This window comes from Sorex fumeus, unplaced genomic scaffold (genome assembly GCF_029834395.1).
Source record: "Sorex fumeus unplaced genomic scaffold, SorFum_2.1 ptg000109l, whole genome shotgun sequence".
NCBI lineage: Eukaryota > Metazoa > Chordata > Mammalia > Eulipotyphla > Soricidae > Sorex > Sorex fumeus.
Window position 1 is genome coordinate 3751503 of NW_026606166.1, and position 12184 is coordinate 3763686.

A 12184-nucleotide genomic window follows, 5' to 3' on the forward strand; every position below is an offset into this window, starting at 1 on the left:
AGAGGCAGGGTGGGAGGGATATTATCCATGGTGGTGGAAAATGGGCACTGGTGGAGGGATGGGTATTTGATCATTGTATAATCGAAACCCAAGCACAAAAAATTGTAAATCTACAACTGTACCTCATGGTGTTTCACTAAAAATAAAAAATAAATTAAAAAAAAAAAACAAAAAAAAGAAAAGAGAAAAAACTAAAATTTTTATAGAAAGAGAGATATAATATCAGGATAAATGAGTTATATACTACGAAGAAGGATAGATAAAGGATTCTTCTCAACAGTGTGATGCTGGGATTGAGCCCAGATTGACTGCATGCAAGGCAAATCTCTTACCACTATAATATCTTTCCTGCCCATATAAAACATTCTTTTCTTTTCTTTTTTGGTCTTTGGGCCACAGAAGAAGTGGTCAGGGCTTACTCCTGGCTCTGCGCTAAGGGATCTTTCCTGGTGGAGCTCTAGGCACCATATTGGGTGCCAGTGATTGAATCTAGATCAGCCACGTGCAAGGCAAACACCCTACCCTACACTATCTCTCTGGGCCTTTATAAAGCATTCCTAAACTCAATGATAAATTTTAACAACAAGATAGTTTTTTATTGAATGAAATATACTTTGAAAGATGTGAGAAGAGAGAAAGAGGGGAAATATATTCGTGAAAGTACACAGGCAGAACAGTGTGAAGAAGAAGAGGCAAGAACGACTCCTGGATCAACCAAAGCCCAGGCACCGCTGCACCCCGTGTCCAGCGCCCACGTCTCACCGCTGTCGCCACCATGCCCAAGAGAAAGGCTGAAGGGGATGCTAAAGGAGATAAAGCCAAGGTGAAGGATGAAGCACAGAGAAGATCTGCAAGGTTATCAACGAAACCTTCTTCCCCAAAGCCAGAGCCCAAGCCTAAAAAGGCCCCTGCAAAGAAGGGAAAGGAGGTTCGCAGAGGGGAAAAGGGGAAGGCTGATGCTGGCAAGGATGGAAAGAACCCTGCAGAAAATGGGGATGCCAAAACAGACCAGGCACAGAAAGCTGAAGGTGCTAGACATGCCAAGTGCAGTGTGTGCCTTTTTGATAACTGTGTACTTCTGGTGACTGTACAGTTTGAAATGCTATTTTTATCAAGTTTTATTAAAATGCAGAATTTTGTCCTACTTTTTTAAAATTTTATTTATTTTTTTAAATTTTTATTAGTGAGACATCATGAGGTACAGTTGTAGACTTACACATTTTTGTGCTTGGGTTTCACAGCAGGTAGGGCGTCTGCCTTGCACGCAGCCAACATGGCCGACCCGAGTTCGATTCCTCCGCCCCTCTCGGAGAGCCCGGCAAGCTACCGAGAGTATTCGATATGCCAGATACAGTAACAACAAAGTCTCCAATGGAGACATTACTGGGCCCGCTCGAGCAAATCGACGATCAACGGGAGGGCCTTTACTTTACTTACTTTACTTCAATTATACAGTGATCAAATACCCATCCCTCCACCAGTGCCCATTTCCCACCACCACAGATCCCAGTATCCCTCCCACCCCCCTCCCCCCCCATCCCACCCTGTCTCTGTGGCAGGGCATTCCCTTTTGTTCTCTTTCTCTTATTGGGTGTTGTGGTTTGCAAAAGAGGCAATGGGTGACAATCATGTTTAGTCTATAGTCTACTTTCCGCATGCTTTTCCTATCCTGGGAGGACCCTCCCAACACCTTTATTTGGTGTTCCCTTCTTTATCTGAGCTCCCTTTTCCCCTAGCATGTGTGGTTGGCCTCCAAGCCATGAAGTAAAATTCCTGGTACTAATCTCAGACATTCTTGGGTGTTAGTCTCCTATTTTGTTACTTTATGTTCCCCAGATGAATGCAATCTTTCTATGTCTATCCCTTTCTTTCTGAGGTCATTTTGCTTAACATGATACTTTGTCTTACTTTTTTTTTTAAATTTATGTTGTTAACACACAGAACTCTTCATTGTTGCTTTGGGGGAAGGGCATAAGTCACTAATAAATGGTCTCCAAAACTGGATCTCCATGGGGAAAAACAACTTCCTCCCCCCCCCCCCCCCCCCCCCCCCCCCCCGCTAGTTTTGAGAGACTTTTTCTCTTGATTTCCAAGAGGGAGGATTCCTTGACTTGACACAGTAACCACCCTGGCACTCAACCTTGTGGTAGGGAAAAACTAAAATGTGTTTCTATGTCCTGTCTCGCTCTCCATCTTCACATAGACTTGACTCCCTTAACTCCAGAGACACCTGTTGAGCCTGGACTCCCAAAAAGTAGTTACCAGGATGTCAGGCCATCTGGACTTTGCAGTGCCCCACTTGAGATGGCAGCCCTCAAAAGAACAGTTCCTTTTTTTAAGGCTGTGAATCTTCAGATTGATCATTCTATCATCCTGTCATTTTTCTTTCATTTTTTGAAAGTCAGGGTCAGCTTGTGAAAAGTTGTTAAACAGCATACTAAATGTGAAGTGTCAACCCTCACTCAAAACTTTTGCTGTTCAGAGCATCAAATAAAGAGGTCATTGGGTTTATGGTGGCTTTCTGACTTTGGTAATCCATTGAAAAAGGGAGTTTGAAAGTTATTGTAAACTGTTAAAGATTATCTGCCCATGTCCTGCCTGAAATACCCTGATTGTTTATAAAAAAGCAGGATACAGTTTGGAAATAAAAAAAGAAAGTACACAGGCTTCTCCAGACTTGTAGTAAGCCAGTAAAAAAACATAGGGACCAGCAAGCTAGATACATAGTCAAGGCAGAGCACAGGCTAGAAGAGAAAGTTGAAAGATTTTTATGTTTGCTGCAGTTTGGGGTCATGTTTGATAGTGCTGAGGGTTTACTCTTGACTCTCTGCTCAGGGATCTCCTAGCAGTGCATGGGAGAACATAATGTAGTGTTGTGAACAGAACCAGTGTGGACCACAAGCAAGGCAAGTACATGCACACTCTAGGGGGAAAGGCAGCTCAGATAGAGAAGGGAGCACCAAATAAAGGGTGTTGGGAGGATCCTCCTAGGATGGGAGATGCATGCTGAAAGTAGTCTATAGACCAAACATGATTCCAACTCAATTCCTCTTTTGCAAACCACAGCACCCAAAAGGAGAGAAAGAACAAAAGGGAGTGCCCTGCCACAGAGGCAGGGTGGGATGGGGGGTTGAGGGGTGGGAGGGATACTGGAATTAGTGGTGGTGGAGAATGGGCACTGGTGGAGGGATGAGTACTCGATCATTGTATAACTGAAACCCAAGCACAAAAATTTGTAAGTCTACAACTGTACCTCATGGTGTTTCACTAATAAATTTTTTAAAGGCAAATACGTCAACCCCTATACCATTGTTCTGGGCCCAAACTCAATAACAACAACAAATAAGCCAAGTATAAAAAGTAATTCAGGACGCTGGAGAGAGAGTACAGTGGGTAGGGGTTTTGCTTGCACATGGATTCCCCCAGCTTGATCCCCAATAACTCACATGGTACACTGAGTCTTACCAAGAATGATCAAGAAGATGCAGAGCTGGGAATAACGCAAGAGCATCTCTGTGTGACCCTTACAAAGGGGGCCCTAGAAAGGAATTTCTAAAATGAATACATACATGAATGGAAAACACATGAAGAGATGAACAACATCTCTTACATAGGGCATAAGCTTACATATAATGGTATAACTACTGTAGGAAACAGGAGTACTGAAAAACATTTAAAAATATCCCAGTTCAGTATATTATTACAAGTAATATAACTAACCAAATTATAGAGGTTTTTTAATGCAAAAGAAAAGGAAACTTTATTGCTAGCTTGAGCTAGGTCCAAGTCTCATCCAACGCAGTGAAGTCTTGACAAGGACCCCAACTTAACACTCAGGTGGTTATATATGTTTTGGTTACATAAACATTACAGTTTTTCCAAGAACTGACAGGCTTTTCCTATATGGCTATGGCTGCATATTGGGTAGGGAGCTTTGTTGATCGGGTCTGGCCACCTGCTAGGCTTGGGCTTTCTTTTTTTCTTTTAAATTTATTTATTGATTCACCATGAGAAAAGTTACAAAGCTTTCAGGTCTAAGTCTCATCATACAATGTTCAAACACCCATCCTTCACCAGTGCACACTTTTCACCACAAAGAACCCAAATATACCACCCTTCCCACCCCTCCCAATGCCTGTGAGGCAGATGATTTCTACTTAACTCTCTCTCTACTTTGATTACATTCATCATTTAGACAAAAGATACACCATTATTACTTGGAATTTCTCCCCAACAATCAGAACTGCTAAAAGGGCATTGTGAAATAATTTCTTTTCTATTGCTGGTTACGAAGACCATATGATGTCACGCAGCCATGATAGCTTTTGGATTTCTGATATTTTACCAGTTGAGTCTGGAGGAATTTCTGCCAAAGGCTGGATAATTACGAGGTTGGTTTTTGTGCCTCTGGGGCCATGGTCGTGCCAAAGAGTCGCTTGTGGGGGCAACTCGTGGCCTCAGTAAGGTGTGAAAGACGTGCCGGTTTCACCACTCCATCCCATGAGGCTGCAGTTGCCCCATCCCGAAATTATAGAGTATTTTAACTAAAACCTGCTACCATATTGATAGATAAAGGAACATAGAGTATAGAGTATCTAGTATTCACTAGAGTTCAATGGTTTGAACAACGCTGTGGTTCTGTAACAATTAGGGACTAAAACATTGTCTGTACAATCATAAAGCAGAAGAATTGGTACAAATACTATGTCTATGATACTTGTAGATCTCATTCTGGAATTATGGCTGGAGAATCCTGAAGCCTGGTTGGGCTGTGCACAGATCCCCAGCTCAGGTCTGATATTCGGGTCTTCCCATGACAATCAGACCACTGTATGTGTTTTGTGGAAACTTCTGATGCTGTTGTGTGGGCACTGCTGGAGCCACTGAGGAACTTTACCTGTGTGGACACACTGACCTTCTCCCAGAGGAGCTCCCCCATATGAGAGTACGAATATGGCCTTGGAGGAGGGACAGCAGGCAGGAGACTGGCTCCATGCACTCTCTTTACAGCTGCTTGGCTCTGACACTGCTTATGGAGCAGGGGTCCTGAGGTCACCTTATGGGAAACCTCCAACAGGGCCTGAGTATCACCTGGGAAAGAAGTGGTAAAACCCAGTCCAGAGAGTGGGGGCTGTGGATGTGGTGTACAGGGACTTTTCCGGGGCGGGGGGGAGGCCTTCCAGACTCATTGCATCACTGCCTGCATCTTCATAGCATCTCACTGGTTTCACCTTCCTCAAAAGCATCACGAACCAGCTTGGAGTCTCTGGAATCCTTACTTCCCGAAGAAGACAACCTGGGGTCATTATAAAGGAAACTAAAGTCACCACCTTAAGCGCGTGCACACATGTACAGACAGACAGGCACATGTTTCTAGGACCTAATAAAATGAAGATAAATGGACATAGTTGTACATTTGAGAAAAATAATTCCCGAGGGAGAGAAAGGAAATGACCACTCTTGAGCTGTTTATGTTTAAGAGCCAGGGTGCCTGAATAAGCTGTGATTGGTGGGCACTGAGAACTTGGTAAGGTACAGACAGAGTCTACCTGTCTGAAGATCGGAGAGCTGAGAGAAGAGCAGAGCCTACCTAGGACATTCTGGAATTCTACACACACACACACACACACACACACACACACACACACACATACACACATACATTTCATTAGAAAGGTCTGAAGGGCAGGATCAAATTAAAATTTTCCATTAATATACTCATAAAATTGTATGACACCTACAAATAAGATACATATTGATAGGGACAGGGACACAGAATTGAACAAAATACTAGCAAGTAGATACTGAAGAACATGAAAGAGAATTATAAACCATGAGCAGGAGGAATAATCTCAGATGGGTAAAGTCACATTAATGTCCAGACACTACATAAATGCAATAAAAATTCAAAACTATTCGAACATCTCAATTGGTGCAGAAAAGGCAAGGGGGACATCCAGCATAATATTTTATGATTAATTTGATGGGAGGCACGTTGCTGAGCACGTTTCAGTTAGCAAACATTTGGTGGGCCCCCTCTTGTGCTCAGGGGACCATATGGGGCTCTGGAACCAAACCGGGTCAACTGCGAGCCAGGCAAGCCCCTCACTGCTGTATCATTGCTCCAGTCTGACCTTTGATATCATAAATTTTCCCCTCACATTTGAAGTTTCTCAGCTGATTCACGTAGTTTTCAGTGGGTCAAATACAATTTTCTCAAAGACCAGATTTTCAGTTGACCGTCGCCCAATAAATGCACGCCCTTATTTATACCCCACTCTCTTTTTCCACTGGTCCCAGATTAGCAAAGGACAGGGACCCGCCAACCTAGAAAGGTCGCGCTGGGTGGGCGCAGAGGCGTGTGGGAAATGTAGTCCTCCCGGACTACAGTTCCCACGGGGCTTTGGGACGCCCCCCGCCGACTTCCGCTGGAAGGAACCCGCCCCTTGGCTGGTGTCCTCCGCCTCTGGGTCAGCCTGGACCGAAACTCCCGGGGGACCCGAGGAGGATTTCCCCAAGTGGGGTCTCTTCTGCAAGAGGCCGAGAGGGGAGTGGTGGCCCGAGTGCCGCTGTGAGGCTGGGGGACGCCGGTGCGGACAGAGGCAGGAGCCGAGAAGTGGGTGAGCAGGGGGAGGGGAGGGGCGGGAGGGAGACCCCCTTGGGGAGAGCGCGGTCCCCCCTGCCTGGCCGCTGTGTCTCCGCAGCCCGCGGGCGCCGGGGGACAGGGAAGGGCCTGGGCAGGCTGGATCCCGGGTGCCCGAGGTGGGCGGGGCGGGACTCGATCCCCCCTCGCGGCCCGCCGCGGCCCCCGGACCCGGTTCGGGGTCTCGTCTCGCAGTCAGAATGCGGGGTGGACGGGCGGTGGGGTCGCAGCAGAAGGTCTGTGGGGGCTGGGAGGGAAGGAGGGAGGGGGAGGCCGGGCCCCCTGCCCTGCTCGGGGTCCTTCCTGCAGGGTCCGGGGACAGAGCGGGCCCTGGACATTGGATTCCGGGCCGCGGCCGGAGCTCTGCCCGCTGCCCCGTCCCGCCCGGGGCACCTGCCTTCTCGGGGACAGGCTTGGATGCCCCCGGGGACCCCGAGCCCCAGCCCTGTTTCAGGTCCCGGCAGCTGAGCAGGACCGCGCTGAGTCCCAGTTCACTTTCCTCCGCACAGGCTGCCTCCGTGCAGCGGTGCGACTCTTGGTGCGGTGTGTGTCGGGGGTGGACGGTGCGTTAGAGCTCACGACCCCGCAGTGACTTCCAGTATCTCCACTTTGTGATCATTTATTTGCCCAGTTACTTCACTGACATCAACTTCTCTGTTCTTTTTTTTTTTCATCCTTCACCATTATCAGTAGCGACCACTGACAGTTTCACTCTCTGGGTTTTTGCCATTTATGGGCTGTTCCACAGCTGGAGTCATCGGTTTGGTCGCCTTCCAGGTGGGCTTTCAGTTAGCAAACGTTTGGTGTATCCCCGGTGAAATCCCATTTAAGTATGGAATATTGGTTCTTGTTTGTTTTGGGGGCCACGCCTGAAGGGGCTCGGAGCTTTCCCCTGGCTCAGCACTCAGGGTTCACTCCTGGGTCTCAGGGGACCACATGGGGTGCTGTGGGTGGAATCTGGGTGAGCTGCGCGTCCAAGGCAAAAGCCCTACCTGCTGTGCTATCGCTCTGACTCCTGAAGGATATCTCTGAACATGGCCTATTTGCCTTCTGATGACAAGTGTCTGCTTTTCACTGCACATGCAATCGTGGCTTTCCCTGAGTGTATGTGCAGTGACATGAGAGCTGTCCTTTCCTTGCCTTAATGAAGTTTTTCCATTGTTCTGATGAGAAACTGTTCTTCATTCTTACGTACTTGTGCCCGTGTTCTCTCCTTTTTCTGCTGCTTTAAAGATCTCTTTCTTTGCATCTTGTGGTTGATGAGGTACCTAGAGTAATATTCTCACAGTTCATACCTTTCATCAAATCCATGGTTTCGCTCATTGATTTTATGTAATTCCTTCCTTCCTCCATCCCTGCCTCCCTCCCTCCCTCTCTCCCTTCCTCTCTTCCTCTCTTCCTTCCTTCTTTCTTTCCTTTTGTGTTTGGGCATATCCAGCTCTGCTCAATGATTGTTTTCTCAGAGATTACTCCAGATGATGCCAGGCGTCATATGTACTGTCAGGGACTAAGCCTGAGTTGACTGTGTGCAGGGGAACAGCACCAATCTCTGCACTGACTCTCAGGCTCATTTTTGTTTTTTGAAAACATTCAGCCATGCTCAGGGCTTACTGTTGGCACTGTGCTCAGAAATGTCGTTGTTTCTTGTTTTAATTTTTAAAATTATTTTTAGGGGCCTGGAGCAATGGTTCAAGGGGTAGCGTATTTATTTCCCTGCACACTGTGATCCCCATTCAGTACCTGTCACCCTGTGTGGTCCCCGAGTCCTGCCAGGAATGATCCCTGAGCACTGCTAGGAGTAAACCCTGAGTACCCTCAGGTGTGCCCTCTTAAGATAAACAAAATAAAAAGCTATTCTTTATTTATTCATTTATTTTTTACTTTGGGTCACAGTCACAGCTGGCAGCACTCTGAGCTAACTCTGACTCTGTGCTCAGGGATCAATCCTTGTGGTACCCAGAGGACTTTATGTGGTGCTGCGGTTCAACCCTAGGGGTCTGGTACTTGTAAGGTAGGCACCCCACCTACTGTACTCTCTCTGTAATCATTAATCACTTAATCACTTAATCCCCGTTATTCATCGATTTACTCGAGCGGGTGCCAGTAACGTCTCCATTCATCCCAGTTGCGTGCTAGTGTAGCCCAATGGTATCTGTTCGTTCTAGGAACATGCAGAGCCTCAAACTGATCATTCAGAGTCTTGACAAAGAAGTCTGACCATCTTGTAGGTGGGCGTCCACGTGATCTTTTGATGTCCCGTGGAATCCAATCAGTAATGGCTCTAGTCCAGCGGTTGTCTATAAACCTCATTACGTGTCCAGCCCATCTGATTTTTGATGTCTTGGCAAATGAGACAGTGTCCCTGATTCTTGAGCGTTGACGAAGATCAGAACTCTGTATTCTATCTCTCATTTGAGTGAATCATGATATTCCAAGCATAGCTCTATCGATTCCTCTTTGAGAGACCCGAATAGCGTTCTCATCCTGTTTTCGTGGGGTCCAGGTCTCTGAGGCATATGTTAATGCAGGAAGAACAGTGGAATCAAAGAGATGTGCTCGTAGCTGGAGGTTCTTTGTCCTTTTAGTTATTTCTTCAGCGCTCTTGAAGGCATTCCAAGCCGCTCTCTTCCTCCTGCACAGCTCGGGTGCCAGGTCATTTGTCATGTCGACTTCTCGACCTAGGTACACATAGCTGTTGCATTCGGAGATGGTGGTTCCGTAATCATTAATCATTTCAAATAGTGGGGCTAGAGAGTGCAGTAAATAAGGCACTTGCCTGGCTTCAGCCCACCAGGGTTTGATCCCCAGCACTCCATATGGTCCCTCAGGACCTGCTAGGAGTCATATCTCTCTCTCTCCCTCCCTCCCTCTCTCTCTCTCTCTCTCTCTCTCTCTCTCTCTCTCTCTCTCTCTCTCTCTTCCCCTACTCCCCTTCATGAATTACTCCTGGCTATATGCAGTGCTGGGGATAGAATATGAGTCGGCCTTTTGCAAGGCAAAAACCTACCCGCTAAACTATTGCACTGGTTCAGGTGCTGTCTGTGAGCACAGAACCAGGAGTAGTAAGCCATGAGCACAGCCATCTGTGTCCCACTCAAAACAAAGAAAAAGTTCACATTGTTTCAGTGCTTTCCCTTTCTTTCTGGAACTCTAAGTGTAAGTCTGGCACACTGTTCTCTAAAGTTCTTTTTTCTTTCTTTTCCTTAGGATCAAAGGGGAGCGTTTACTGTAGCAAAGGAGAAAGTAGCAAAGGCACTCCTGCAAGAAGGGGAATGAGAGTCCAAAGGGGAACCCGCTGGCTGCCTTTGCTGTTTCTCTCTTCATACTTGACGCTTTTTATTTCCCCACCCCCTTCCCATTCTTCTCCCCAATGGGTGGGGATATCTGGACGCTAAGATTTTAACTATCTCCATTTTGGAGGATTGTTTTATTTTTTAAAAAAAAACTTTGTAATTTCTTGTTTGGGGGCCATTCCTGGCAGTGCTCAGGCTTACTCTGGCTCTGTGCTCAGGGATCAATCCTGGCAGGGCTGGGGAATTGAACCCAGGTCTGTTGCAGGCAAGGCAAGTACCCTACCTGATGTATGTCACTCTGGTTCTGTTTTATTTTTTATCGAAGCCTAGTGGTTCACAGCCTTGTATAATCATTATTTCTTATTTTGTTTTCTCTATTTTTTTCCTCCCCTGTGTGGAGGTCTGGGACTGCTGAGCTGTATGTCGCAAAAACCAAAGAATTGGACAAGGTGGACTAGAATCAGTCCCAGAGACAAGGGGGCTTTTCTCACTCCTCCCATTACCAGGTAGTAGTATGTCCTTGTGGATTTGCTCTTCATTTCCATAACGGTTGGAAAAGCTGAATGTATTTCCACGTGCTACATTTTCCAGCTTTCAAGTTACACCCAGAGATGCTGAGGGCTTACTCCTGGCTTTGCACTTCGGAATCCCTCCTGGCAGTGCTCAGGGACCATATGGGTTGGCAGGGATCGAACGTTTGTCGGGTGTGTGAAAGGCAAGTGCGGTCCCTGCGGCATTTCTCCCCATCCCCAGCTCTACTCTGTTCAGTAGCTTCCCATAATTGAAGTCCGTATTTTAGTATTGGGGCCACAGACGGTGCTGCTAGGTGCTCTTCAGGGTATGTTACTAGGCTTTGGTCTCACATTGCTAACGACTACTCAGTACAGGTGATCAGACCCAGGGTTCATTCCTACAAAGCTTGCACTCAGGCCCATGAGCCATCTCCATGGCCTTTGCTAACTGTGTCCATTCCTGCGTGTTAGATAGCATTTCTGTATGCCTTCGACTGAACTCTGGGGATTAAACAAAATTTCTATTCTTAAAATTCTAGAAACTGGAAAGTCAGTATCAAGTTGCCATCCAGCTGAGATGTGTTCCTGATTTACAGCTGAATTCTTCCTTCTGAGTCCATATGTGGCAAGAGCAAGGAAGACCTATCTTTGTCCTTTTACATGGTCATAGCCAGTTATATGAGAGATACCAGACTTCAGGCTTCTTGAAAATTGCCTGCTGTGATGGCAAGATCGCTAAGTGGGCTGGACTGCGTAGTCTGAATGCAGGAGTCCCAGGCACCAAGTGTCGTCCTGTTATTGCTTTGAATTCATAAAAATATGTGGTTTACATGAAAGAACTAATGGATTTGGGTCCGCATCTCTGGGTCGTGAGGCACATGCAGTATGTCAGGACAAATGACTGCTTTTGCATTTTTGCTCCAGATCATAGTTATCCTATTTTGAGCATTGGAATTCTAGGAGATTCTTTCAGTTCTGTATTTATACTTAGGTTTCCCAACAAGAAGATTCTTTATATAACTGTCACTGTCCTCCCATTGTTCATCGATTTGCTCAAGCCGGGCCCAGTAACGTCTCCATTGTGAGACTTGTTGTTACTCTGTTTGGCATATTGAATATGTCACGGGTAGCTTGCCAGGCTTTGCCGTGTGGGCGAGATACTCTCCGAAGCTTGCCGGGCTCTCAGAGAGGGGCAGGGGAATCGAACCTGGCTTGGCTGGGCTGGGTGCACGCAAGGCAAACGCCCTACTGCTGCGCTATGGAGAAGAATTTTATTCACAGTTTTATTCATGACAATATGTGTGTTTTTAATATGGGATACTGTGGCACTATTTTTATGAAGTATAATAAAGAGGTTCTTTGGGGCCATACCTGGCAGTGCCCAGGGCTTGCCCCTGACTTTGTGCTCAGGGATTGTTGTTGTCACCATTCCTCGATAACCTGGGTCCACTGGTGCCTTTGGGGCTGATGACCATCCCCCCAACCGATGAATGAAGGAATGGGGGGGGGGCATGGCCAGTAATTAATGGCACTTTATTTAAAGCAGTGTCATAGAGAAACCATGAGGGTTGGGGCAGCCCTGCACACAGGTGTGGTTGAACATGAACATTAAAGCCGCTTCTTCAGGGGAAGTGCTTTTGTGGGATCCGCCTAAGGACTGAGTTTCATCCTGGGGCTCCAGCACTCAAGATTCCTTCTGGGAGACCCGCCCAAGTACAGAATTCCAAGGCCATGGT

General features: G+C 46.7%; 1 protein-coding gene across 1 annotated transcript in view; it reads left to right on the top strand.

Moving 5' to 3' along the window:
* Positions 1 to 775: 775 nt before the first annotated feature.
* Positions 776 to 12184, top strand: part of LOC130042759 (zinc finger protein 345-like) — a 36379-nt gene continuing 24970 nt past the window's right edge. Inside the window, exon 1 of the mRNA XM_056134952.1 lies at positions 776 to 1072. Within this exon, the coding sequence (XP_055990927.1) occupies positions 776 to 1072 (297 nt within the window). The remainder of the gene's footprint in view (positions 1073 to 12184) is intronic.